The 27,203-nt window shown below is 44.1% G+C and overlaps 1 protein-coding gene across 1 annotated transcript in view; it reads left to right on the forward strand.

The window, feature by feature from the left end:
- LOC149441279 (cytoplasmic polyadenylation element-binding protein 1-B-like) overlaps positions 1 to 26,453 on the forward strand; it is a 29,501-nt gene extending 3,048 nt beyond the window's left edge. The window contains exons 4-10 of the mRNA XM_089657560.1: positions 4,581 to 4,691; positions 9,656 to 9,745; positions 15,645 to 15,781; positions 15,931 to 16,129; positions 17,193 to 17,287; positions 21,807 to 21,887; positions 26,023 to 26,453. Of these exons, the coding sequence (XP_089513686.1) occupies positions 4,581 to 4,691; positions 9,656 to 9,745; positions 15,645 to 15,781; positions 15,931 to 16,129; positions 17,193 to 17,287; positions 21,807 to 21,887; positions 26,023 to 26,112 (803 nt within the window). The 3' untranslated portion in view covers positions 26,113 to 26,453. The remainder of the gene's footprint in view (positions 1 to 4,580; positions 4,692 to 9,655; positions 9,746 to 15,644; positions 15,782 to 15,930; positions 16,130 to 17,192; positions 17,288 to 21,806; positions 21,888 to 26,022) is intronic.
- Positions 26,454 to 27,203: the final 750 nt, after the last annotated feature.

Here is a 27,203-nt window from a genome sequence, read left to right on the forward strand (position 1 = left end):
CTTTGAGGGGAATATTCTCTTAGGGTCAAACTAAACTTTTTCTTTTGTCTCCATTGAGGGGCACAGGACTCCATGTACAGTTGCATTATACTGCTTTTGTACCTCTTTTACTTTTGAAGGATTGGGCGCTGTTTCTCAAGCTACTTTTTTATTTGTGGATTTATTTTCCATCAAGTTCAATCAATATTCTTCGGCTCATTGCTGCTGGTGTTGGTCTTTACATAGCAGCTGTACTGATTGGTGTTTCCTTGGCATAGCTTTGGAGGCCATACCCAGATCCCACTTCATCGGCATGGATAGCCTGAAATGTGACTTTTAGGCACTGGACTTTGTGTTATGGTGCTTTACAGATCTAAATGTACTGGTAAAAGGTAGCTGCAGAGTGCTTTCCAGGTCCAGAAGTATGTCTGACTCTATTGATGCAGTGCGTTCTACTCTGCATTTGGATGATCAGCCTGCTGTATTCAGCATCAGGTCTTTTAATGCTCCTAAAGCTGCAAAGACCTTCTGCTATTCTGCAAAGACACCCGCCATATGAGAAATTCCGCCATGTGGACTGGAAGCACCCAGAGGGGCCTTGGTCTCCACCTGAGAACGTGCTGGAAATGTCTACATTTGAGAGGGCATCTTTTAAACAGTGGACTATTTCAACTATGGGTCAACCAGTGTACCTTAACCTCCCTGGAGGTATTCCCGAGTGTAGCTCGGGGTTAACTTTCAGTACCAGAAGCATTAACCCCGAGCTACACTTGGGAATACACTGCAGTGTTGCTCCGGGATCTCTTCTTCACTTACCTTGTCCTGCGCTCCCGCGATGTCCCCCCTGCAGCGTCCCCGGCCATGTCCTCTGGCCGATGCCGGCATCCGTCTTTCGGGTTCAGTTCCCTGGGAGCGTCGGGACGTACGGGGGATGGAACCGGCGGGAATTTCAAAAATGTCAAAATTTTACATTCACTCAATACACTAAAATCTCATAGTATAACATTCCTGTATTAAACCATTTCACATACATTTTGTCCCGAGTGCTTTGTCCGGCGCCCTGCCTGCATTTTTAGTTCTTTCTGCCTGGAAACTGAGAAACGTCCATGGCGTCCAAAAAGCGTCCCTTTAGGTCAAAATCGGTTTTAGACCGGCTAGAGAACAGCGATAGTAAATCAGAACCACTTGCAGAATTGAGTGATAATGATTCGTGGGGAAAATTCATCATCAGACACTGAAAACAATTCTGCGACTGAGCTCGGTGATGTGCGAACTTGGCGCTATATTTCAAATTTCAGTGTTTTGGTTTGATTATATTATTGAATTAAATTTATTATTTTATTATTTTTTTTTATGATTATTTATTAAATTATAATTTATGATTTCTTGTTTAAAATTTTATCATACCCGGGATGTTTACTAGACTCTTGTTCGGACAGATTTCAGTGAGTTATTCCTAAGAATTACAGGCCTACAATAAAAAAACAACATATTTCCATTGAAAACAATGTACCGCTTTGAGCACAGAAATATGGACATAATCAGACCGCTAGGGAGGTTAATAGGGACAACACTAGTCAGGTGAGCTTACCTTTAACCACTTCCAGTCCAGGCCAATTCTGACATGTACATGTAAAAAACATAATTTTTTGTTAGAAAACGACTTAAAACCCCCAAACATTATATATTATTTAAGCAGAGGCCCTAGAGAATAAAATGGTGGATGTAGCACATTTTTCTGTCACACAGTATTTGTTGCAGCGGTTTTTTTAATGCAAATTTAGTGAAAAACAAAACACTTTAATGACTTTTAGTGCACGAAAAACACAGTATAATACCCATTTTGTGGCAGAATATAAAAAGATGATGTCACGCTGAGTAGATACCAAACATGTCACACTTTAAAATTGCATATGCTTGTGGAATGGCACCAAACTAGGGTACCTAAAAATTTCTATAGGCGATCTCTATTGGCGGCACCTTAAAAGCCTTTACAGGTTATCTTTTTAGAGTTACACAGGAGATCTTGCGCTAGAATTATTGCTCTCGCTCTGACGTTTGTGACAGTATCTCGCATGTTTGGTGCGACTGCCATTTACATATGCGTGCAGGACCAACGCATGCATTCACCTTTGAGGGCCAGCACGGTGGGACGGGGAAGCTTTAAAAAAAGTTTTTATGTTATTTTTTTTTTTTTTTACAGTGTAACTTTAATTTTTTTAATCACTTTTATTGCGATCACAAGGAATGTAAACATTCCTTGTGATAGCAATAAAGCATGATGGATCCTCTTTTTGGAGAGATCTGGGGTCTAATAGACCCCATAGCTCTCCTCTGGCCTCCAAAGCATCAGACCACACCAAGATCTGTGTATTCCTATGCTTGTTCAAGCCAGTACTGGCTTGTTTACGTGAGCCAGAAACTGAAAGTGACTAAATTCTTGTCGCTTCCAGTTTCTGACGCCACACAGTGGGAGGAATGATATCCATTCCTCCCTCTATGCCTTGGAAACAGGATACCTTCGGTTGCATTCTTACCAACTCCCCAATGGCCCGAGAGAGCCCAATAAAGGCAGGGGGTGGAGATCCCTTCCACTGCCTGAAAAAGTCATCCAGCGGCTCTTTAGCCACTCGATTACTTTTACAAGGAACAGAATTGCTGGCACTAAATATGATATATCCATGATCACTACAGCTATCACCCTTCCCACCCAAGAAGGTTCAGGTACATCCTATGGATGGGAAGTGGTTAAAGATTCTACAGACATACAGTTAGAATCCCTTCTCAGATCCAAGTTTTGCTTGTTCTGCCCTCTGTTCTATGTGGGCAGTGACCCTAAACTGCCAGGGGAGTTAGTTCCCTCCTAATGTGTCTCTCTTCAATGGGGTGGGAATTGTAGCAGATGTCTGGAGCCTTATGCTTCAGTTACAGTGGCTTATTTCAAGCTTCTAAACATATGTTCTGCATCAGTATGATGGCCATACAGATGTGCAAGGCTCTGTGGTTGCACTGCTCGGAAGTTGACATATCCAAAAAGCCTTGGTTAGCCTTCAAGGAGTGTTGTCACTTCAACCCTGCTCTGGACAATGTAATCACTAATGTCATGCTCAGAACCCATGTTAGAAAGTCTAGGGAGAAGTTGTATGAATCTTGCCTTTCTACCATGTCTGCTTCTGCATTAGGTGCTCCCAAGCCCTTTGAGCTGGACTTCTGCTCAGCCAGTAAGTGTGAACACAGAGGTCTACCAATCTGTGTGCATAAAGGTGCGCCCACACAAGTTGAGGGATGATTGTGTATCTGAGTGGGCCCTTGCGTGGTTTCTCTGACACTAATGTACAGAGAGCCCCTTTTTCAACCCACAGATTATTCTTGACCTGTGTTTCCCCCATCGGTTGCTCCTTCTTATCCCCTCCACCAGTGCTAGTGGACAAAACCCTGCACCTTCCCCAATATGGGTTCTTCCCACCCTGAGACCCCTTGCTCATGTCGTTATATTAGCTTGAGTTCTTGATTTGGACCTTGTCCAGATTTCCACTCACTTCCTTAGGAAGGCCCTTGTCCCTGGGACAGGAACAGCCCCTCATGGTACATATCATCCCTCAGGGTCCCTCCTTGCTAGAGGGACTCTCTAATCTACATAGTCAACCAGGGCCAGCTCTCGCTCTTCCCTACTTATTTGAGAACTTGGATCTTTATGAACTGATAGCAAGGAACTGAAGATCTGGAGGAGAATGGGATATCTATAATGTCAATTATACGAAGTTGTCTGCCTGCTTTCCAGAGGTTTTTTCCTACACAATTAAACTTTTATAGTTTGCACAGTTTGTGTTATTTTTGTGAGTGTATATTGGGTTGTTATAAAGTAAAACAACATTTTGGGGTTTTAACTTGTAATCTTTGGACGGAGCAGCCAGAAGGACTAGATTTCAGGTAAGCACGAGCACGTCTGGAGGAAAAGAAATGTAATCTCCAAACACAGAAAGGTTTCTTCACAGTGAGAGCTGTGAAAATGTGGAATAGACTCCCTCAAGAGTTGGTTCTGGCCAGCTCAGTGGATTGCTTCAAAAAAGTCCTTTATTCTCTCTTGGATACACAGAATATAACTGGATATAACATTTATACGTAACTTCGATCCAGGGAATATCTGATTGCCTCTCGGGGGATCAGGAAGGAATTTTTTCCCCTGCAGGAGCAAATTGGATCGTGCTTTGCTGGTTTTTTTTTGCCTTCCTCTGAATCAGCTGTGGGTGTAGGATTATAACTTTTTTTTTTATGGTTGAACTGGATGGACTTTTGTCTTTTTTCAGCCAGACTAACTATGTAACGAATAACAAAGACGTGGATTAAATGAGGGGATGGAGGAGAGCCATGGAGAGTGGTGAGGGTGAATGGATGTCCCCCCCTGAGATTAGCAGTATGGCCGAATAATAGAAGTATAGCTATAGGATGGTTAGCACTCTTGCTGTTCTTAGGAAATGAATGTTTATCCATACATGTATGTAAAACTCGGGAGCTTGATATTGAATTTTGTCATATAAATGTCCCACAAAAAAGTTTAAAGCAGAAGTTAATGTTGTCATTACTAATTATTCCATTTATAGCTGTAAATGAACCAGCTTACACATGGTCCGGGCACCTACCTCCTCGCAACAAGAATCAGGTTTACTCCTGCAAGGTGTTTATTGGTGGCCTTCCCTTCGATATGACAGAGTGTGAGTAGACCCGATGATCTTACAGTTGGATTATACAGACTTTTAGTGTCTCCAGACTTCTTGTGCTTATTTGTAGTGTTAAAGTGTATGTATAGCCAAACTCTTCCAGTTTTGGATGGAGCGTCGAAGGATTAGATCCTTTATTTTTTTTTTATTGCTGGCTACGGATGGCCTGTGCTGGGAAGAATTGACTTCCCTATTTGTGCTGGTAACCATTGTCACCGAGACAGAAAATGATGGGAAATCCAAAATGTTAGTTGTTACCAGAAAAGGAGGCAAGGTGCACTTCCTTTTGCATTTTCAGGACCCCTAGTGAAGGGAAATATCCCCTACAGGACACAGGGGCTTAAATCCTTCCCTAATCAATCTAAAATGAAGAAAGTTTTGGCTGTACAAACATTATAAACTCGAGGTTGGAATTGGAATTTTGGCCTTCCATAAATTTGTTTTCATTGCTTAACCACTTGCCTACTGGGCACTTATACCCCCTTCCTTACCAGGCCAATTTTCAGCTTTCAGTGCTGTTGCACTTTGAATGACAGTTGTGCGGTCATGCAACATTATACCCATTTGAACTTTTTATCATTTTTTTCTCACAAATAGAGCTTTCTTTTGGTGGAATTTAATCGCCGCTGGGCGTTTTACTTTTTGCGTATAAGCAAAAAAGAGCAAACATTTTGAAAAAATAGTTTCTTTGTTTCTATTATAAAATTTTGCAAACAAGTAATTTTTCTCCTTCACTCATGTGCGTTGATGAGGCTGCACTGATAGTCAGCACTGATGGGCACTGATAGGTGGCACTGATGAGCTGGCACTGATGATGGGTACTGATAGGTGGCACTGACTGGTGGCACTGCTGGGCCGCACTGACTAGTGGCACTGCTGAGCAGCACTGACTGGCCGCGCAGGTGGGTGGCACTGCTGGGCACAGGTGGGTGGCACAGGTGGGCACTGCTGGGCACAGGTGGGTGGCACTGCTGGGCACAGGTGGGTGGCACTGATGGGCACAGGTGGGCGGCACTGCTGGGCACAGGTGGGCGGCACTGCTGGTCACTTGTAGGTGGTACTGCTGGTCAATTGTAGGTGGTACTGCTGGGCACTTGTGAGCGGAACTGGTGGGTGACACTGCTGGGCACTGATCATCAGGGCACTGATCATCAGTGCCCTGATGATCGGTGCCGATCCCTGCTCTGACAACTGCCGGTTCTCGGCAGTACTTTCCTCACGCTCTGACAGCATGAGGAAAATGCAGCCGAGAACTGGCAATTGCATTTGCCGGTGATCAGCGTGTCATTGGACATGGCTGATCACGTGGTAAAAGACTGCTGTGATTGGCCTTTTACCACATGACGTGATCAGCTGTGCCCCGGGGGCGCGCAGGAGAGCGCGTTTTGGGAGGACGTCATATGACGTCCACTTAGAACTGGCCTGCCGCAGTGCAGCCGTCAATCAGCTATTTGTGGTCGGCAACTAGTTAAGTTGATCATGCGCTGTACACCTGTCTGCCTTTTCCGCCACGCATCCCTCTGTTGAAAAATCAAAGGACACTGGACAGAAACTGGTCCAATCGGATGCAGCCACTATTTGGGTATTTTGACAGGTGGCGAGGACAGCCGGCAAAATACAATAGGCACAGCAGGAGATTCATCCACCTTCGCAACCTGAAGAAAGTAAACAATGTATGGCCTGCCTAACCTAAATGGAGTTAACAAAATCAGAGCATTAAAAACAGAGGTTTTAGTTGCACAACATTTTATGTGGAAGCTGCACTGCCTCGTCATGGCCACTCTGTATGGTGTGGTCCTAAATCTAAACTATGAGAGTCTCCATGCTGGAGAATATATAGCAATGGATAAATGAAGAACAGATATGCCTGGAGGAAGCCTTTTCCTTCTTAAAACGGTTGTTCACTCTACAAACACAATGAAAAGTCATTAGCTACAAATCCTGTAGCTGCTGACTTTTAATAAAAGAACACTTACCTGTCCAGGGATCTTGGGCTGTCCTCACCCAGGCTAGTTCTTCACTAGCCTTCGGGCTCTTGGCGCTGGCATCCTAACTGTGGGCAGCCGACTACACTGCTTTCGGCTTCCTAGCTGGCTGTCCATTGCATGTGCGCTTAGTGAATGGTCCCGCAGACTTCTGGTACCTGTGATGTGTCCCAGAAGACTGCGGGGAGGGGGGAGAAATTCCACTTGGATCATCTAGGCAATCTGAGTGGAAGTGGGGACAGACATCTGTCAAAACTAGGTACCTGATCCCCCCCCCAAAAAATACATGCCAAATATAGTGTGTGTGTGTGGGGAGGGTAGGGGCACTTAAACTGGAACGTCGCCTTTTAGGTGAAGTTCTGCTTTATGGGTACAGGGACACATCAGAAGCCCATCAAAGCACAATGGCAGCTGAAGGCATTCGGTGTGTCCCACATGGATTCCTGCAAGCTAAACAAAAACTGTGAGTAACCAGGAGTCTGGTAAGTCTCGTAATCCCGCTGCTGATGGGAAGAACTAAGAGTCTGTGAAGTCTTGTTACTCCGCTGCTGATAGGAACAATTTGGAGTCTGTGAAGTCTTGTTACCCCGCTACTGATGGGAGCAACTTGGAGTCTGGGAAGACTTGTTACCCCGCTGCTGATAGGAACAACTTGGAGTCTGGGAAGACTTGTTTCCCCGCTGCTGATGGGAGCAACTTGGAGTTTGGGAAGACTTATTACCCCGCTGCTGAAGGGAACAACTAATAGTCTGAAAAGTCTTGTTACCCCGCTGCTGATGGGAACAACTAGGGTTCTGGGAAGACTTATTACCCTGCTGCTGATGGGGACAACTAAGAGTCTTAGAAGTCTCGATACCCCGCTGCTGATGGGAGCAACTTGGAGTCTGGAAAGAATTGTTACACTGCTGCTGATGGGAGCAACTAGGAGTATAGGAAGACTCATTACCACGCTGTACTGATGGGAGCAATTAGGGGTCTGGAAATATTTGTTACCCCACTGCTGATGGGAACAACTAAGAGTCTGAGAAGTCTTGTTACCCCACTGCTGATGGGAACAACTTGGAGTCAGGGAAGACTTATTACCCGCTTCTGATGGGAACAACTTGGAGTCAGGGAAGACTTATTACCCACTGCTGATGGGAACAACTAAGAGTCTGAGATGTCTCGTTACCTCGCTGTTGATGGGATCCATTAGGAGTCTGAGAAGTCTCGTTATCCCACTGCTGATGGGAACAACTTGGAGTCAGGGAAGACTTATTACCCATTGCTGATGGGAACAACTTGGAGTCAGGGAAGACTTATTACATGCTGCTGATGGGAACAACTAAGAGTCTGAGAAGTCTCGTTACCTCGCTGTTGATGGGATCCATTAGGAGTCTGAGAAGTCTCGTTACCTCGCTGTTGATGGGATCCATTAGGAGTCTGAGAAGTCTCGTTATCCCGCTTCTGATGGGAACAACTTGGAGTCAGGGAAGACTTATTACCCGCTTCTGATGGGAACAACTTGGAGTCAGGGAAGACTTATTACCCACTGCTGATGGGAATAACTAAGAGTCTGAGATGTCTTGTTACCTCGCTGTTGATGGGATCCATTAGGAGTCTGAGAAGTCTCGTTACCTCACTGTTGATGGGATCCATTAGGAGTCTGAGAAGTCTCGTTACCTCGCTGTTGAAGGGATCCATTAGGAGTCTGAGAAGTCTCGTTACCTCGCTGTTGAAGGGATCCATTAGGAGTCTGAGAAGTCTCGTTATCCCGCTGCTGATGGGAACAACTTGGAGTCAGGGAAGACTTATTACCCGCTGCTGATGGGAACAACTAAGAGTCTGAGAAGTCTTATTACCCGCTGCTGATGGGAACAACTTGGAGTCTGGGAAGTCTTGTTACCCCGCTACCAATGGGAATAACTTGGAGTCTGGGAAGACTCGTTACCCCGCTGCTGATTGGAACAACTAGGAGTCTGGGAAGATTTGTTAACCTGCTGCTGATGAGAACAACTAGGAGTCTGAGAAGTCTCGTTAACCTGCTGCTGATGAGAACAACTAGGAGTCCGAGAAGTCTCGTTACCCAGCTGTTGGTGGGAGCAGCTGGAAGGCTGCCTAATGACTTTAACTCTAAAAGCTATTTATACATTAGGGTGGTTGCCAATTTTGTGTAACATTGTAAAAAGCCTTTCCTGAGATGTTAAAATGATACTAATCCCACAACAGTAAAATCTGTCTGTATCTGCAGTAAAGCAAGCATTGTTATACTCACTGTGGAACCTAAAGGATTAATCTTCCCTATTGTATAAAAAGGTTGTTTGATCCTGTCTTCTCTGTCCCTCCCCTTCTTTTACTGTCCCCAATCTTTCTGCCATAGGACAGAGCAGCAGTGGCAAGTCTGCACATGCCCTGTTTGGTGTGTATTGCTAAAGAGTTTTTTTTTGGGGGGGGGAGTGCATGTGATTGGAACAGGGCTAATCAGCACTGTCTAGATCAGGGGTGTCAAACTGAAGGCCCTTCACCTGTTGCGAAACTACAAGTCCCATCATGCCTCTGCCTTTGGGAGTCATGCTTTTAACTGTTAATCTTGCAATGCCTCATGGGACTTGTTCAATCGGATGCAGTTTGCAGATGCATTGTTTGGCATCAGTTGGAGGGCCACCATTTTGACACCCATGGTCTAGACAGAGGGTCCGGGGTCATGCAGCCTCATAGGACAGTCAGAGGAGAATGAAAACTCCTCCTACAGGATTAACCAGTGCTTGGTCGGAGACTAATGGAAGGCTGCTATATACTGCTGACAAGAAAAAGTATTTTGCAGTTTATATTTACTAAAATAATTTCATTTTCATGTTGTGTGTACTGTGGAAGACCAGATACAGTGAATGCAGGGTCATGGGTTTAGTGAATCTTTTTTCAAGCCTAGATAGAAGATATTGTCCTTTAATTTTTTTCTGTTGTGTATCATACTTTGCCTCTCTTGCTTTGCAGCATTCCTGGTAAAAACATTCAGTGTGTTTGGTGCTGTGAGTGTGGAGTGGCCTAGTAAGCGGGATTATTATCAAGATTTTTCTCCTGCAGGTAATATTCCTAAAGGTAATGATAGAGTGATAGGACCTTTCTTTATATGAGCACTTTGTGGTGCTGCACAATGAACCACCTCTGGAACTTCTAGGATGTGGTGATGGGATTACTACAAGGTTTTCAATATTAACCAATTAAAAGCAGCTATATAATTGTCTGACTCTGGACATCAGTTAGTCATTCTATATTATTAATATCAAATGAGTATATGATTGAATTTAGAGTTGTGTTCAAAATAATAGCAGTCAGACATCACTAACCTGATCAATCACTGTTTTTGGTGGAAATTATATTTCTACATGGCAAATAATTTACTAGCAGGTGTAGTAGAGTAATAGAAATCCAACAGACCCAACAGTCATGACATGCATGCTGCTGATTCTGTGTAATTGAATCACTAATTGAAAGGGGCATGTTCAAAATAATAGCAGTGTGGAGTTCTATTAGTGAGGTCATTCATTCAAACAGGTGGCAATTATTGCCCTTATTTAAGGAAGGAAGGCAGCAAATGTTGTACATGCTGGTTACAGTGCATTTCTCTCTGAAATTCTGAGGAAAATGGGTCGTTCCAGACATTGTTCAGAAGAACAGCGTACCTTGATTAAAAAGTTGATTGGAGAGGGGAAAACATATAAAGAAGTGCAGAAAATGATAGGCTGCTCAGCTAAAATGATCGCAAATGCTTTAAAATGGCAACCAAAACCTGAAAGACGTGGAAGAAAGTGAAAAACTACCATTGGAATGGATAGAAGAATAGCCAAAATGGCGCGGACTCAGCCAACAATCAGCTCCAGGAAGATGAAAGAAGGTGTGACGTTCCCTGTGAGGACTGTTACAATTAGAAGACGCCTATGTGAAGCCAAGCTATCTGCAAGAAGTCCCCGCAAAGTCCCACTGTTGGGAAAAAGACATGTGCTGAAGAGGTTACAATCTGCCAAAATGGCGCAACATTTTGTGGGCTGATGAAAGTAAGATTGTTCTTTTTGGGTCTAGTGGCCGGAGACAGTTTGTCAGACGACCCCCAAACACTGAATTCAAGCCACAGTACACTGTGAAGACAGTGAAGCATGGTGGTGCAAGCATCATGATATGGGGATGTTTCTCATACTACGGTGTTGGGCCTATTTATCGCATACCAGGGATCATGGATCAGTTTGAATACATCAGAATACTTGAAGAGGTCATGCTGCCTTATGCTGAAGAGGAAATGCCCTTGAAATGGGTGTTCCAACAAGACAACGACCCCAAACACACCAGTAAACGTGCAACATCTTGGTTCCAGACCAAAAAGATGGACGTGGCCAGCCCAATCCCCAGATCTTAATCCAATAGAAAACTTGTGGGGTGACATCAAAAATGCCGTTTCTGAGGCAAAACCAAGAAATAGAGAAGAACTGTGGAATTTCGTCCAATCATCCTGGGCTGGAATACCTGATCACAGGGGCCAGAAGTTGGGTGACTCCATGCAACACAGATGTACAGCAGTTCTCAGAAACAGTGCGACTACAACCAAATATTCATGAAGTCATTCAAAGGAAAGCAAAATCTTCAAACATTTTTCAGTTTATATAGTGAGTGTTTGAGTTTGTAAAGAAGAATACAAACACTGCTATTTTTTTGAACCGTCTAATATTCACTTTTTTCAATTTGTTTTAGAGGAACAACACAAATCTGATATATTTTTCTTCATGTTTTGATTTGGAATAGAATGTGTCGTGTTCCCAATGCATTTGTGTGGATGGAAATAAAAGCTCTTAGAAGGATTTTGAGCTTTATTCACTTTTTTCAACACATTGCTATTATTTTGAACACAACTGTACCTGTTGGTTGACCATCCATGGCATGGCCACATGGGTAAGAATTTGAATCCTATGGCACGTTTAAATGATTTGAAAGTAACCTTGACCTCCTGCAAAGGCTGGATAAGCTAGAAATGGGCTATACGTATAGGTTTAATATGGAAGCCAGAATTATATGTATACAATCTTTTTATAATGGTGTGAACTGGGTATGCTTTCTGATTTTGCTATAAGCTGCAAAAACTGGCTGTCTTCTTAGGGCATATACAGTGGGGAAAATAATTATTTGATCCCCTGCAGATTTTGTAAGTTTGCCCACTTACAAAGAAATGAAGGGTCTGTAATTTTTAGCATAGGTGTATTTTAAATGATAGAGACAGAATATCAACCAAAAATCCAGAAAAAAACACGATACAAATGTTATAAATGGAGTTTTAGTTAAGTGAGTAAAATAAGTATTTGATCCCCAAGCAAAACATGACTTGGTACTTGGTGGAGGAACCCTTGTTGGCAAGCACAGTGGTAAGATGTTTCTTGTAGTTGGTTATCAGGTTTGCACACATCTCAGGAGGGATTTTGGTCCACTCTTCTTTACAGATCTCTAAATCCTTAAAGTTTCTTGGCTATTGCTTGGCAACTTGAAGTCTCAGCTCCCTCCATACATTTTCTAGAGGACTAAGGTCTTGAGACTGGCTAGGCTACTCCATGACCTTAATGTGCTTCTTCTTGAGCCACTCCTTTGTTGCCTTGGTGATATGTTTTGAGTCATTGACATGCTGGAAGACCCATCCATGAGCCATCTTCAGTGTCCTGGCTAAGGGAAGAAGGTTCTCATCCAAGTTTTACAATACATGGCCCTGTCTAATGGCCCCTCAATGCGGCAAAGTAGGCCCATACTTTTAGCAGAAAAACAATCCCAAACTATAATGTTTCCACCTCCATGCTTGACTGTAGGAATGGTGTTCTTAAGGTCATAGTCAGCATTTTTCTTCCTCCAAACACAGCGAGTCAAGTTAATGCCAGAGAGCTCAAATTTCAGTCTCATCTGACCACAGCTCCTTCTCCCAATCCTTCTTTGTATCATTTAGATGTTCATTGGCAAACTTCAGACGGGCCTGTACATGTGCCTTCTTGAGGAGAGGGACCTTGTGGAAGCTGCAGGATTTCAATCCATGGCGGCATATTGTGTTACCAATGGTTTGTTTGGTGACTGTGGTCCCAACTGCCTTGAGATCAATCACAAGCTTCTCTCATGTAGTTCTGCGCTGATCCCTCACTTTTCTCATGATCATCCTTACCCCATGAGGCAAAATCTTGCATGGAGTTCCAGACCGAGGGCGATTGATGGTTATTTTGTATTTCTTCCATTTGCAAATAATCGCTCCAACAGTTGTCTCCTTCTTACCAAGCTTCTTGCTGATGGTCTTGTAGTCCATTCCAGCCTTATGTAGGTCTACAAGAGATTCTGTGGACAGGTGTCTTTTTTACACATAATGAGTTGTCGTTAGGAGCACCTTCTTAAATTGACAGGACTAATCTGTGTACTACATGAGCACATAACCAGTCTGTGGGAGCCAAAATTATTGTTGCTTGGCAGGGGATCAAATACTTATTTTACTCATCTATCATTTAAGATACACCTTTGATAAAAATTATTTACCCTTAATTTCTTTGTAAGTGGGCAAACGTACAAAATCTGCAGGGGATCAAATACTTATTTTACTCATCTATCATTTAAGATACACCTTTGATAAAAATTATTTACCCTTAATTTCTTTGTAAGTGGGCAAACGTACAAAATCTGCAGGGGGTCAAATAATTATTTTCCCCACCGTACATCAGTTTTTCTGCAGATTGTAAATACTGCTGTTATGAATTTTTAGCTCTAATGCCCTCCCATCAGCATCCATGGCAAGCCACATAGTTTGCTCTGCTCCAGAGCATAGGTTCTAAATGTACCTAAAGCTATATTAAACCACAAAACAAAAATCTATTATATTACAGCTTACCAATCTTTAGATGTGGTGGTTGCATTTGTTTTCTTTTTTGTTTTATTTTTGAGTTTTATTTTCACCTGTTGATCCAACTGCTAAGCCTTTTATTTGTCTGCTTCCAAACAGACCAAGCTATCTAGCAGAAAGTGGCAGTTAGAGGGTTGAGATAGTGGGGACATGCTTTAGAAAACATCCATACACTGGCGACATGTTTCAGAAGAAATCCTAGACTGGGGACATGTTTAAGACATCCATAGACCAGGGACATGCTTCAGAAGACATCCATAGAATATGAACATGCTTTAGAAGACATCCATAGATTGATAGACTTGGGACATGCTTTAGAAGACATCCATAGACTGCAGCCAGGCTTTAGAAGACACCCATAGATTGGAGACATGCTTTTAAAGACATCCATAGACTGAGGACATGCTTTAAATACATCCATAGACTGGGGCTAGGCTTTAAAAGACATCCATAGATGAGGAGTTTGCCTTAGAAGATATCAGTAGACTGAGAAGAAGCTTTAGAAGACATCCACTGAGTGGGGACTTCCTTTAGAAGACATCCATAGACTGGAGACTTGCTTTAGAAGACATCCATAGACTGGAGACTTGCTTTAGAAGACATCCATAGACTGGGGACTTGCTTTAGAAGACCTCCATAGACTGGGGACTTGATTTAGAAGACATCCATACACTGGGGACTTGATTTAGAAGACATCCATAGACTGGAGACTTGCTTTAGAAGACATCCATAGACTGGGGACTTGCTTTAGAAGACATCCATAGACTGGGGACTTGATTTAGAAGACATCCATAGACTGAAGACTTGCATTAGAAGACATCCATAGACTGGGGACTTGCTTCAGAAGACATCCATAGACTGGGGACTTGCTTTAGAAGACAACCATAGACTGGGGACTTGCTTTAGAAGACATCCATACACTGGGGACTTGCTTTAGAAGACATCCATAGACTGGAGACATGCTTTAGAAGACAGCCATACACTGGGGATTTGCTCTAGAAGACATCCATAGGCTGGGGACTTGCTTTAGAAGGCATCCATATATTGGGGACATGCTTTAAAAGACATGCATAGACTGAGTACATGCTTTAAATACATCCATAGACTGAGGCTAAGCTTTAAAAGACATCCATAGATTGGGGACATGCTTTAAAAAACATCCATAGACTGAGGACATGCTTTAAATACATCCATAGACTGAGGCTAGGCTTTAAAATACATCCATAGATAAGAGACATGCTTTAGAAGACATCAGTAGATTGGGAAGATGCTTTAGAAGACACACATCGAATGGGGACTTGCTTTAGAAGACATCCATAAACCGGGGACATTCTTTAGAAGACATCCATAGACTAGGGACATACTTTAGAAGACATTCGTAGACTGGGGACATGCTTTAGAAGACACCAGTAGAATGGGGACATGTTTCAGAAGAAATCCTAGACTAGAGACATGCTTTAGAAGACATCCCTCAGCTGGGGACTTGCTTTAGAAGACATCCATAGACTGGACACAAACTTTAGAAGGAATCCATAGACTTGGGACTTGCTTTGGAAGTTATCGATAGACTGGGGACATGCCTTAGAAGACATCAATAAAATGGGGACATATTTAAGAAGAAATCCATAAACTGAAGGCATGCATTAGAAGACATCCATAGACTGGGGACTTGCTTTAGAAGACATCCATAGAATAAGGACATGCTTTAGAAGACCTCTATAGACTGGGGATTTGCTTTAGAAGACATCCATAGACTTGGGAAATACTTTAGAAGAAATTTATAGACTGGGGACATGCGTTAGAAGACATCTATAGACTGGAGACGTTTTACAAGACATCCATAGACTGGGGACATACAGTACTTTACAAGACATCCCTAGACTGGGGACGCACAGTACTTTAGAAGACATCCATCGACTGATGACATGCTTTAGAAACATCCATACAGAGGAGACATGTTTCAGAAGACAGTCATAGATTGAATAAAGATACAGACTACTGTTTATGGGAGCCCCAAGGGCCCTCAAAAACTGTGAATGATGTGGTGTTGTAGATTTGTATTTCTCAACATTTCAGGCCATGCATATCTAGTTTTTGAGTCGGAGAGGTCGGTGCGAGCACTACTCCATTCCTGCACCTTGAATTTGCAAAGATATGATGAGCCAAGTGAACGCTACTACAGAATGTCAACTCAAAGATTTCGCAACAGGAAGGTAACCCTGACAACTCAGTATAGCAGAAGTACCAGGAAACTACAGTATGTTTTCTGGTGGCACATGATGAATTCTAGAACCGTAAAAATGATTTTTTGCCTTTTTAACGAGCACCAGTTTTGTTCAGACTGTCTTTCTGTGACCTGTAGATACAAATCATTCCTTGGGTGCTGGCAGACAGCAGCTTTGTACTCAGTTCAGCACATCACGTGGATCGCACCAGAACGGTGTTTGTTGGTGCATTGCATGGCATGCTAATTGCTCAAGGCCTCGCCTACATAATGAATGACCTATTCGGTGGAGTGGTCTACGCCGGCATTGATACTGATAGGTACAAGTACCCGATTGGTGAGCAGCAGTTTTTTTATTTAAGTTAAAGCCAATTCTGGCCAAAATTTTTGTTTCCACTTTTGAATACATTAGGTGAAGGTCAGAACCTCTGTCCCCAGCAGAAAAATATTCCATAGCGAAGGGAATATTCCCAGCAGGGAGATGGGGACATATAGCAGCAAAAGCATATTTGAGTGGGGAGAGGTAACAACATTTCAGGTATTATTCTTCTGTCTTTCTACCCCAGTGATCTATCTATCCATTCAGTTGTATCCAACCCTTGGCAATTGCATGGACTCAGAAGCAACTTTTTCCATGAATTATTTTAGCAATTATTTTACAGGGTAGATTACCAGGTCTTTCCCCAACCCCCACCATGCAGGAGATCCCACATGGCCAGGGATGAAACTAGGACAATTTAGATAGGAGCCAATTAACCTACCAGCATGTCTTTGGAGTGTGGGAGGAAACCAGAGTACCTGGAGGAAACCCACACAAGCACAGGGAGAACATGCAAACTCCATGCAGGAGGTGCCATAGTTGGGAATTGAACCCATGACCCATTTACTGCAAGGCAGATGTGCTAACAACTAAGCCACTGTGCCACCCACCCCAGTGATACCTGCACCCTTATAGTTGTCATCTGGGTGGGAGGTGATCTCTTCAACAGTATAGGCAATAATGAACTTCTGTCATTTGTCATGTCATTTGTCATCTGACATTTCAATAAAGAGTGCAATGCACCGGGTTCAGGACATTGGCACTGTTCCTCCCAGGTCACACCATTGACGTGCGTTCATCCCCAGGGACGGACTGACCATTTGGAAACTCTGGCACTGCCCAAGGGCCGGGGTCAGTAGGGGGCCTCATGAGATGCCCCTGGTACCTTTTTCATAGGCTTTTTTTAGTTTGGGCAAGGACACAGGGGCCCCAAGATCCCCTATTGCCCAGGGGCCCCATGAGTTGTCAGTCCGCCCGTTCATCCCTAATTGTACTGAAAACTATATCCAGATTCGGGCTGGGGTTGAACTTTCTTATCTTTATTTGTGTGATGTGTGTTTATTACATTCATTTTGCACAGGTTCTGGACGCGTCATTTTCAACAACCAGCACAGTTACCTTAAGGCGGTGAGTGCGGGTTTTGTGGAAGTAAGAACTTCAAAATTCATCAAGAAGGTAGGTGTGGTAGACTCTCATCCAAGCCAAATGCTTTGAAGCTGCTTATACTTGCTGGTTTTAAAGTGCTTGTAAACCTCAGGCGTGAAATATGAACAAAGCATATCCCTCTATAGTGTGTAATTGTCTCAGTCCAGAGCACTAAGTGTCAATTCTGTCCACTGCCTCTTTCCTCTGCTATAAATATGAGTCACTTCTAACAAGCTTTCCTGACACCAAGAGAAGAATGGTGACGGGGAGGGCACAGCCAGTGATTGACAGCTTCAGGGTGTTTCCGGTGAGTGGTGTGAAGGGGGTGTGTCTCTTCTCTCCAATCAGCTCTCAGAGCTCTCCTCACTGGCTTAACTTTAGTTCCCCGCCCCCTGCCTTCTAGAGCTGAGAAATGCTGTGTAAATTCTGCACTTTGAAAGGTTGTAGTGGACAGACGGCTATAGATAAACAGGTACAACTTATGTAGGATTTGTTTCATCTCTGTGTATCACCTGAGGTCAGTCCCTTCACAGGGTATATGTGAGGTTTTAAAACCACACTCAGTAAGTTGCATTAGCGCTAGGCACTTTTAGTGCTTGAGCATTAATGCATTTCAGTGGCCAGACTAACTTAACCCCTCGCCCTCCAGAGGATTTACCCCCCCCCCCCCTTCCTGACCAGGCCATTTTTTGCAATACAGTGCTGCGTTACTTTAACTGACAATTGCGCGGTCATGCAACACAGCACCCAAATGAAAATTACTTCCTTTTTTTCCCCACAAATAGAGCTTTCTTTTGGTGGTATTTGATTGCCGTTGCGGTTTTTACTTTTTTGCGCTATAAGCAAAAGAATACAATTTTGAAGAAAACCCCCAAAAAACAGTATTTTTTTTTATTTTGTGTTATAAAACATCCAATAAAAAAAAATTAAAAATCTAATTTCTTTATAAATTTAGGCCAAAATGTATTCTGCTTCATATTTTTGGTTAAAAAATCCCAATAATTGTATATTGATTAGTTTGCGCAAAAGTTATAGCGTCTACAAACTATAGTACATATACAGGAATTGTTTTTTGTATATACTAGTGATAGCGTAGATCAGCGACCTACAGTGGGACTGATATTGCAGTGGATATTTTTACACTAAATGACACTTTGTGGGAACCAGTGACACCAATACACTGATCAGTGCTAAAAATATACACTAATCACTGTAATAATGTGCCTCTGAAAAGCAATCCAAAGCATGGATCGCTTTTCAGAGAAGCAGCAATCTTGTGCCATAAAAGAGTTCAAAATCTTCACCTATTAAATTCTAGCTGTGTTTGCTTCGAATGTCCCATCGTGTGAAGATGACCTAAACATGAATTTGCTTTTTGTGTGATTGGATAATTGACGTGAGTTTTCTATTAACCACTTCCAGTCCGGGCGCTTTCCCCCCCCTTCCAGTCCGGACACTTTCACCCCCTTCCAGTCCGGACACTTTCTCCCCCTTCCAGTCCGGACACTTTCACCCCCTTCCAGTCCGGACACTTTCTCCCCCTTCCAGTCCGGACACTTTCACCCCCTTCCAGTCCGGACACTTTCACCCCCCTTCCAGTACGGACGCTTCTTCCCCCTTCCAGTCCGGACGCTTTTCCCCCTTCCAGTCTGGACACTTTCACCCCCTTCCAGTCCGGACACTTTCACCCCCTTCCAGTCCGGACGCTTTCCCCCCCCTTCCAGTCCGGACGCTTTCCCCCCCCTTCCAGTCTGGACGCTTTCCCCCCCCCTTCCAGTCCGGACGCTTTCCCCCCCTTCCAGTCCGGACGCTTTCCCCCCCTTCCAGTCCGGACGCTTTCACCCCCTTCCAGTCCGGACACTTTCACCCCCTTCCAGTCCGGACACTTTCACCCCCTTCCAGTCCGGACACTTTCTCCCCCTTCCAGTCCGGACGCTTCCCCCCCCCCCCTTCCAGTCCGGACGCTTTCCCCCCCTTCCAGTCCGGACGCTTTCCCCCCCTTCCAGTCCGGACGCTTTCCCCCCCCTTCCAGTCCGGACGCTTTCCCCCCCTTCCAGTCCGGACACTTTCACCCCCTTCCAGTCCGGACACTTTCCCCCCCTTCCAGTCCGGACACTTTCCCCCCCTTCCAGTCCGGACACTTTCACCCCCTTCCTGTCCGGACACTTTTACCCCCTTCCAATCCGGACACTTTCACCCCCTTCCAGTCCGGACACTTTCACCCCCTTCCAGTCCAGACACTTTCACCCCCTTCCAGTCCGGACACTTTTACCCCCTTCCAATCCGGACACTTTCACCCCCTTCCAGTCCGGACACTTTCACCCCCTTCCAGTCTGGACACTTTCTCCCCCTTCCAGTCTGGACACTTTTACCCCCTTCCAGTCCGGACACTTTCCCCCCCTTCCAGTTCGGACACTTTCACCCCCTTCCAGTCCGGACGCTTTCCCCCCCTTCCAGTCCGGACACTTTCACCCCCTTCCAGTCCGGACGCTTTCCCCCCCCCCTTCCAGTCCGGACGCTTTCCCCCCCCTTCCAGTCTGGACGCTTTCCCCCCCTTCCAGTCCGGACGCTTTCCCCCCCTTCTAGTCCGGACGCTTTCCCCCCTTCCAGTCCGGACGCTTTCCCCCCCTTCCAGTCTGGACGCTTTCCCCCCCTTCCAGTCCGGACACTTTCCCCCCCTTCCAGTCCGGACACTTTCACCCCCTTCCTGTCCAGACCAATTTTCAGCTTTCAGCGCTATCACACTTTGAATGACAATTGCGCGGTCATGCAACACTGTACCCATTGAATTTTTTAGCATTTTTTTGAGACCGATAAAACTTTATTTTGGTGGTATTTATTCACCACTGGGATTTTTATTTTTTTTGCTATATAAATGAAAAAGTCCAAAAATTTTGAAAAAATTGTTTTTCTTATACAATTTTGCAAATAATATTTCATCATAAATCTTGTACAAAATGTATTCAGTTATCTTTTTAGTAAAAAAAAATTACCCAAATTAGTTTATAACCAAAAATTATAATTTTTCAAAATGTTTTTTTTATTTTTTTTATATTATTTGTTTTTTGTTACCATACTGTCACCCTAGCAGTACAATGGCACCATAGTGACACTACTACTTGTGGGGGGTGATGAAGATTTTTTTTTACACTGATTGCTTTACAGCCATAAAGGCTGTAAAAGCAATCATTTCTCATTCTCTCTGGCTGCATTCCTGCAGCCATTGAGAAATACTGTGTGAGCTGTGATTGGTCACAGCTTGTCACATGGTACAAGGCTGTTGTGAATGGCCCTGTACCATGTGACCTCTGTAATCATTCACAGATTTCACAGGTAGTAAGCAATGATGTCAGAAGTACATCTTGCTTACTACTATTCATGTGATCAGTGATCACATGATCGAAACCACACACACACACACACACACACACAGCGAGGACACAGCGGGCAGCAGATTGTGGTGCCGCGCGCTCTCAGGGAGCGCGCACAGGCTGAAAATGCGGGTGCCGTTTATGAACAGCAACCCGCTCCTGCACTGCTCCCATCCGGCCGTTTATATACATGGGCCGGATGGGAAGAGGTTAAAGAATTTAAAAGAAAAAGCTGACAGGTAGGATTTTTATGACAGAAGAGACCCTATTGGCATCTTCTGTCATAAACCCTTCTTTCTGCCTGTCAGTGTTGGTGTACACTGGGGCACGCATGCGCAGCTCAGTGTCCGTTTACGGCACTGCTTTGCGCTTGGCCCCTGTGTGCATGAGTGGTGTCATCCTGGACTGGGCCAACCAAGGTACCAAAGAGTCGGCACCTGGAAGGAAGAGTAGGCAGGCAGGAACGGGATTGCTTTCCAGGTGCTAATATGCTGTGCTAATATGATGTGCACACTATGGCTAAAAGCTCCTAGGGCCCAGTTAAAATGAAAAATTGGTGGAGGTATAAATCCACTTTAAGGGCTCTTTTACGCTTGTGATTTTGTGGTGGCAAAACCCTGTGGTTGAGCAATATTTTTACTTCCCTTCAAGCACTCTTGCTGCAGAGGCAGCAGCTGGGGGTGTACACATGCCATGGCCGCGACGCTTTGCTTCGCAGCCGCAGCAGCAATTACACCCCCTGTCGTGTTCAACGCAACCTATTCAAGTGAATGGGGCAACAGCCAGGTGGAAAGGACATTTCCCAAGGTATGAAACAGTGCAGCAAACCTTTAAATATTGTAAGGATGCCTATAAATGAGACCATAGCTGTCTTCAGCCTGCCAGAAAAGATTGAGGTGATCAGAGGAGCAGGTGATGATTCTGGAATTGATCTAGGCAGGGGTCTCCAAACTATGGCTCTCCAGCTGTTGAAGTACTACAAGTCCCATCATGCCTCTGCCTCTGGGAGTCTTGCCTGCGGCGGTCAGAGTCTTGCAAGGCCTCATGGGACTTGCAGTTCCTGAACACCTGGAGGGCCGTAGTTTGGAGACCCATGATCTGGAGTTGTGTTGCTTTGTATTTCATGGAATTGTATAGGGTGCAGTGCGGTTCAGTGGCAGTTGTTTTTCTCTTTCCAGATTCAGATTGACCCGTACCTGGAGAACTCTATGTGCCAGGTTTGCAGTATACAGCCAGGTCCATTTTTCTGCAGAGATAAGGTAATTGTAAATTATTATCATGACACTTGGAGATGTTTGACTCGTGAGTAGGTAGTTAGAGGTGACGTGACAAACTGACCTTTCAGATACCTTTATATATATACAGTTAGGTCTATATATATTTGGGCACACGCACAAATTTAGATTTTTTCAGGTATTTACCAACACATATTCAAGCTATAGTTATATAATGGATATGGGCTGAAAGTGCACACTCTCAGTTTAATTTGAGGGTATGTGCATCCAAATTGGAGGAAGGGTTTAGGAATTACAGCTCTTAAGAATAGCCATCCCATCTTTTTCAAGGGACCAAAAGTAATTGGACAGTTGAAACAAAAGCTGTTTCATGGCCAGGTGTGGGCTACTCCTTCATTATTTCTTCATCACATAAGCAGTTAAACGGTCTGGTGTTGATTCTAAGTGTAGTATTTGCATTTGGAATCTGTTGCTGTGAACCTCCATCATGAGTTCTAAGGAGCTGTCCATGCAAGTGAAACAGTTCATTGTAAGGCTTCACAAAAACAAAACAAATCCATCAGAGAGATCGCAGCAACATTAGGAGTGGACAAATCAATAGTTTGGTACATTGTGAGGAAAGAAGAACGCACTGGTGAGCTCAGCAACATAAAAAGGCATGGACGTCCATGGAAGACAACAGTGGTGGATGATCGCAGGATCATCTCTATGGTAAAGAAAAACCCATTCACAACATTCAGACAAGTGAAGGACACTCTCCAGGAGGTGGGCGTATCATTGTAAAAGTCTACAATCAAGAGGAGACTTCATGAGAGCAAATATAGAGGGTTCACCACAAGGTGCAAACCATTCATAAGCTTGAAGAATAGAAAAGCCAGAATAGACTTTGCCAAAAAACATCTAAAAAAGCCAGAACAGTTCTGAAAAAGCATTCTTTGGGCGGATGAAACTAAGATTAATCTGTACCAGAATGACGGGAAGAAAAAGGTGTGGAGAAGGCTTGGAACAGCTGTGACGAAACGCATCGGGGAAGGGCCTGGATACTGTCATGATGCTCAGTTGATGCAGAAGTGCAGTAACCTTACAAGCATTGTGATAATATTGCACATGATTGCTACATTGCATAATGGGGCTGTATATATCTGGTGCGATCTAGCACCTGTATAATATGAGTGCAATTTTTTTCTAGTTTATGAATACATTTTATAAAAGGATAAGCACTACTATAGTGTTTTTTTCATGGTGCTGAGTGGAGTAGTGAAAGAGCAGAGTGCTGTTGTGAGGAAGATTGGGATAACAAGATTTCCATTATTTGGATTGCTCTGGATTGTCCACATAGAGGGACAAGAGGGCATTTTGACCAAGCATGTTATATGATATCAGAAGAGGGCATTTTGACCAAGCATGTTATGTGAGGTCAGAAGAGGGCATTTTGACCAAGCATGTTATGTGAGGTCAGAGGATCCAGGTGAGAGTACATCTGGTGGTGGCATTATACACAGATGAATCACAGAAGCACGGATGGTGGGTGGCATCTTCACACTAGCAGTACACAAGATAATATTTCTTCTAAAGAGACTTTGAAGGACTTTTATGTTGATTCCAATGTGGTTGTGTATTTTTTGGCCACTACACTAGTGTAGCACCAGTTTATTTGACTTGTGAGAACTTCCAAGCAACAAAGTTGGTTGCCCGTTGCTTCATCATGGACATCTTCCCAGCCCTTCCTTAAACCACCTTTGCCATTCAAAAACACTCGATTTCTTCATGGAATGTTCACTATAAGCCCGTTGTGACAAAGCTAAAGTTTCACTCCCACATTTGCTGGTTTTCACGCAAAACAGTGCAGCCCACACGTGTTATTTCTTCTCCATGAGTCAACTGGTCTGCGACCCAGACGTGTGCAAGTTAGAGGATGTCACAACACGCTCAAGTGCAGATGACTGTGTGACTCACTACGCCGCGAGCATTCTGGGAATTAAATTGTCGCACCTCGTAGTTTTTATCTTCAGTCCAGTGCTTTGGTTTTGAAAGTGGTCAGTGTTGCAAAAGTAGTGTAATTACCCTTAACATACCAAAATACATATGAACTAAAACAAAACAAAAGTCTCGTCCAACGTTCAGTGATCCTTCTTTCATAAACAGTTCACCAGTGCACTCTTAATCCATATGTGTTCTTCTCTGTACTTCATGCAAACAAACTTTGAGTGCTCTTCCTGTACGACCATCTGCAGGAGCTCTTAAAGATGCTGAATGGATAAGCGAAATGTGTTGGACGGAACATCCGGTGATGTCATCTATGGTCCGTGGAGCGCATGCCGAGGCGGTGTTTCGGGGTCTAAATGCGATTGTAATACAACTTATGTGAGTGTAATAACTTTCCACATCTGTACTCCTCCACTGTTATCCTCCAACACGTTTCCACCACTGTCTGTGAATACGGTCCTCCTGGGAACTTGTACCTCTCTTGTATCTCTCAAACAGATAATAGGGCAACAGAAAGGGGAACCACCATAGTGCAGTACAATATTTTTTTGATAAAAAGTTGCAGAATACAATTGCATGCAGACCCAGAAGCACTGCCTCGGTGTACGCTCTACGGGCCAGAAGTGATGTCACCGGAAGTTCTATCCGACGCGTTTCGCTTATCCAATCAGCATCTTTGGGAGTGCAGGGAGAGCATTCAAAGTTTGTTTGCATGGAGCACAAAGAACACCACATATGGATTAAGAGTGCAATGGTGAATTGTTTATGAAAGACTTTTGTTTTTAGTTTTGGTTCATATGTTTTTTGGTATGTTAAGGGTAATTGCACTATTTTAGATGGTTGGGGGATACAGCTCTGTGTAAAAGAAAAGTAATAATAATAATTAGTACATGCAGATGATCTGATAGAGGTTATTAATGAACAGCGACAGTCTTTATTGGAACACTAATATAGAAACGTATTTATTTACATCACATATTGGTTGTAACATAGGACTCTTTCACAGGGACGTTCAGACAGACCCGATCGGAATCTCCAGTCTCCTCTACGGAGTGGTCGGTGTAAACGGACATGTGTACATCCGATCCGATCCGATCCACAAAAAAGTAACGGATGGAGATCCAATTCCCCTTCCATCCGTCGGATCGGGTCGGATGGAAGCGGTTATTAATGAACAGCAACAGTTTTTATTGGAACACTTATTATTATTATACAGGACATATATAGCGCCAACAGTTTGCTCAGCGCTTTACAATATGGAGGGAGATGGTACAGTAACAATACAATTCAATACAAGAGGGATTCGAGGGCCCTGATCCTGGGAGCTTACAATCTAGGAGGGAGGGGATAGTGGTACAAGAGGTAAATAGCTGTGGGGGATGGAGTGGTAGGAGGAGTAGTGGATTCCAGTATTAGCTGGGAGTCGGGGTAGGCTTCCCTGAAGAGATGGGTTTTCAGAGTGCGCCTAAAGGTGAGCAGAGTAGGCGATAGCCTGTGGTAGGGAGTTCCAGAGGATGGGTGAAGCCCTTGAGAAATCCTGAAGACGAGCATGGGAGGAGGAGACAAGGGAGCTAGAGAGTAGGAGGTCTTGCGAGGAGCGGAGAGTCCGGTTTGGGTGGTATTTAGAGACAAGATCGGTGATGTAATTTGGGGCAGAGTTATGAACGGATTTATACATCAGTGTTAGTGTTTTGAATTTTATCTGTTGTTATTATAGAAATGTATTTATTTGCATCACATATTGGTTATAACATAGGACTCTTTCACATGGACATTCCGATTGGGTTTGCCTGCCCGTTTTTTTCAGACGGACCCGATCGGAACCTCCATTCTCCTCTATGGAGTGGCTGGTGTAAACACCTGTCGACATCCGATCCGACCCACAAAACAGGGACGGATGGGGATCCAGTTCCCCTTCTATCCATGGGATCGGGTCGGATGGAAACGGACAGGCGGTACGTTTTCATCCAACCGCCCAGTGAGGAGAGCGAGCTGCTCTGTGTCCGCTCTGCACCACCTGTCATCCACTTGCTCAGCGGGGATCAGCAGAGAAATACCCCGCTGAACAAGCGGATCCGCTAAAGGCGTCCTCCCCATGTGAAAGGACCCTCAGCCCAGTGAACACATGTACAATGTTGCAAAAAAGTGTAATATTTTCCCCTTCTCTTTTAAGGTTTGCTTCAAGTATTTCTGCCGTTCCTGCTGGCACTGGCAGCACTCAGTGCAGGTAATGCGTCGCCACTGTCCGCTCATGCGCAACTAGAAGAGGCGGGATTCCAACTGTTACCAATCAGAATATGCGGATTAAAGGATAAGGCCCCTCTGGACAGTACACTGAGCACTTATAAATTCTTCTTGGCAGGAGTCAGTTGATGAAGACACCTGGCAGGAGATGATGGTGGAAGTCATGTGACTTTTTGTACTTGCCATACATTGGAAACGTTTTTGTACTTGCCATACATTGGAATTGTTTTTGTACTTGCCATACATTGGAATTGTTTTTGTACTTGCCATTCATTGGAAACGTTTTTGTACTTGCTATACATTGCAATCTTTTTTGTACATGCCAAACATTGCAACCGTTTTTGTACTTGCCATACATTGCAACCGTTTTTGCACGCGCCATACATTGCAGCCGTTTTTGCACGCGCCATACATTGCAACCGTTTTTGCACGCGCCATACATTGCAACCGTTTTTGCACGCGCCATACATTGCAACCGTTTTTGCACGCGCCATACATTGCAACCGTTTTTGCACGCGCCATACATTGCAACCGTTTTTGCACGCGCCATACATTGCAACCGTTTTTGCACGCGCCATACATTGCAACCGTTTTTGCACGCGCCATACATTGCAGCCGTTTTTGCACGCGCCATACATTGCAGCCGTTTTTGCACGCGCCATACATTGCAACCGTTTTTGCACGAGCCATACATTGCAGCCGTTTTTGCACGCGCCATACATTGCAGCCGTTTTTGCACGCGCCATACATTGCAACCGTTTTTGCACGCGCCATACATTGCAACCGTTTTTGCACGCGCCATACATTGCAACCGTTTTTGCACGCGCCAAACATTGCAACCGTTTTTGCACGTCATACACTGCTTTGAACACCTGTGCAGAGTGACTTCCTCCCAGGTATAGAGGATTTGTTTTTCTCTTGATGGTTACAGAGGCAGATATCTTGCCTTCCAATATTTTACGCAGTTCCCATTCTAGTCCTCTGACACTTGCTGAGCGTAAGCAGTGTGCGGACAGTTGTCTGATGGTTTGACTAGTAAAGCCTCAGTCTCCTTTTTTTTTTTCTTTTAAATTGCAACACTTTTTGTTTTCCACTTGTTATAAGTACTGC

This window comes from Staurois parvus, unplaced genomic scaffold, assembly GCF_062004578.1.
Source record: "Staurois parvus isolate SC_StPar_1 unplaced genomic scaffold, SC_StPar_1.0 ptg001008l, whole genome shotgun sequence".
Lineage (NCBI taxonomy): Eukaryota > Metazoa > Chordata > Amphibia > Anura > Ranidae > Staurois > Staurois parvus.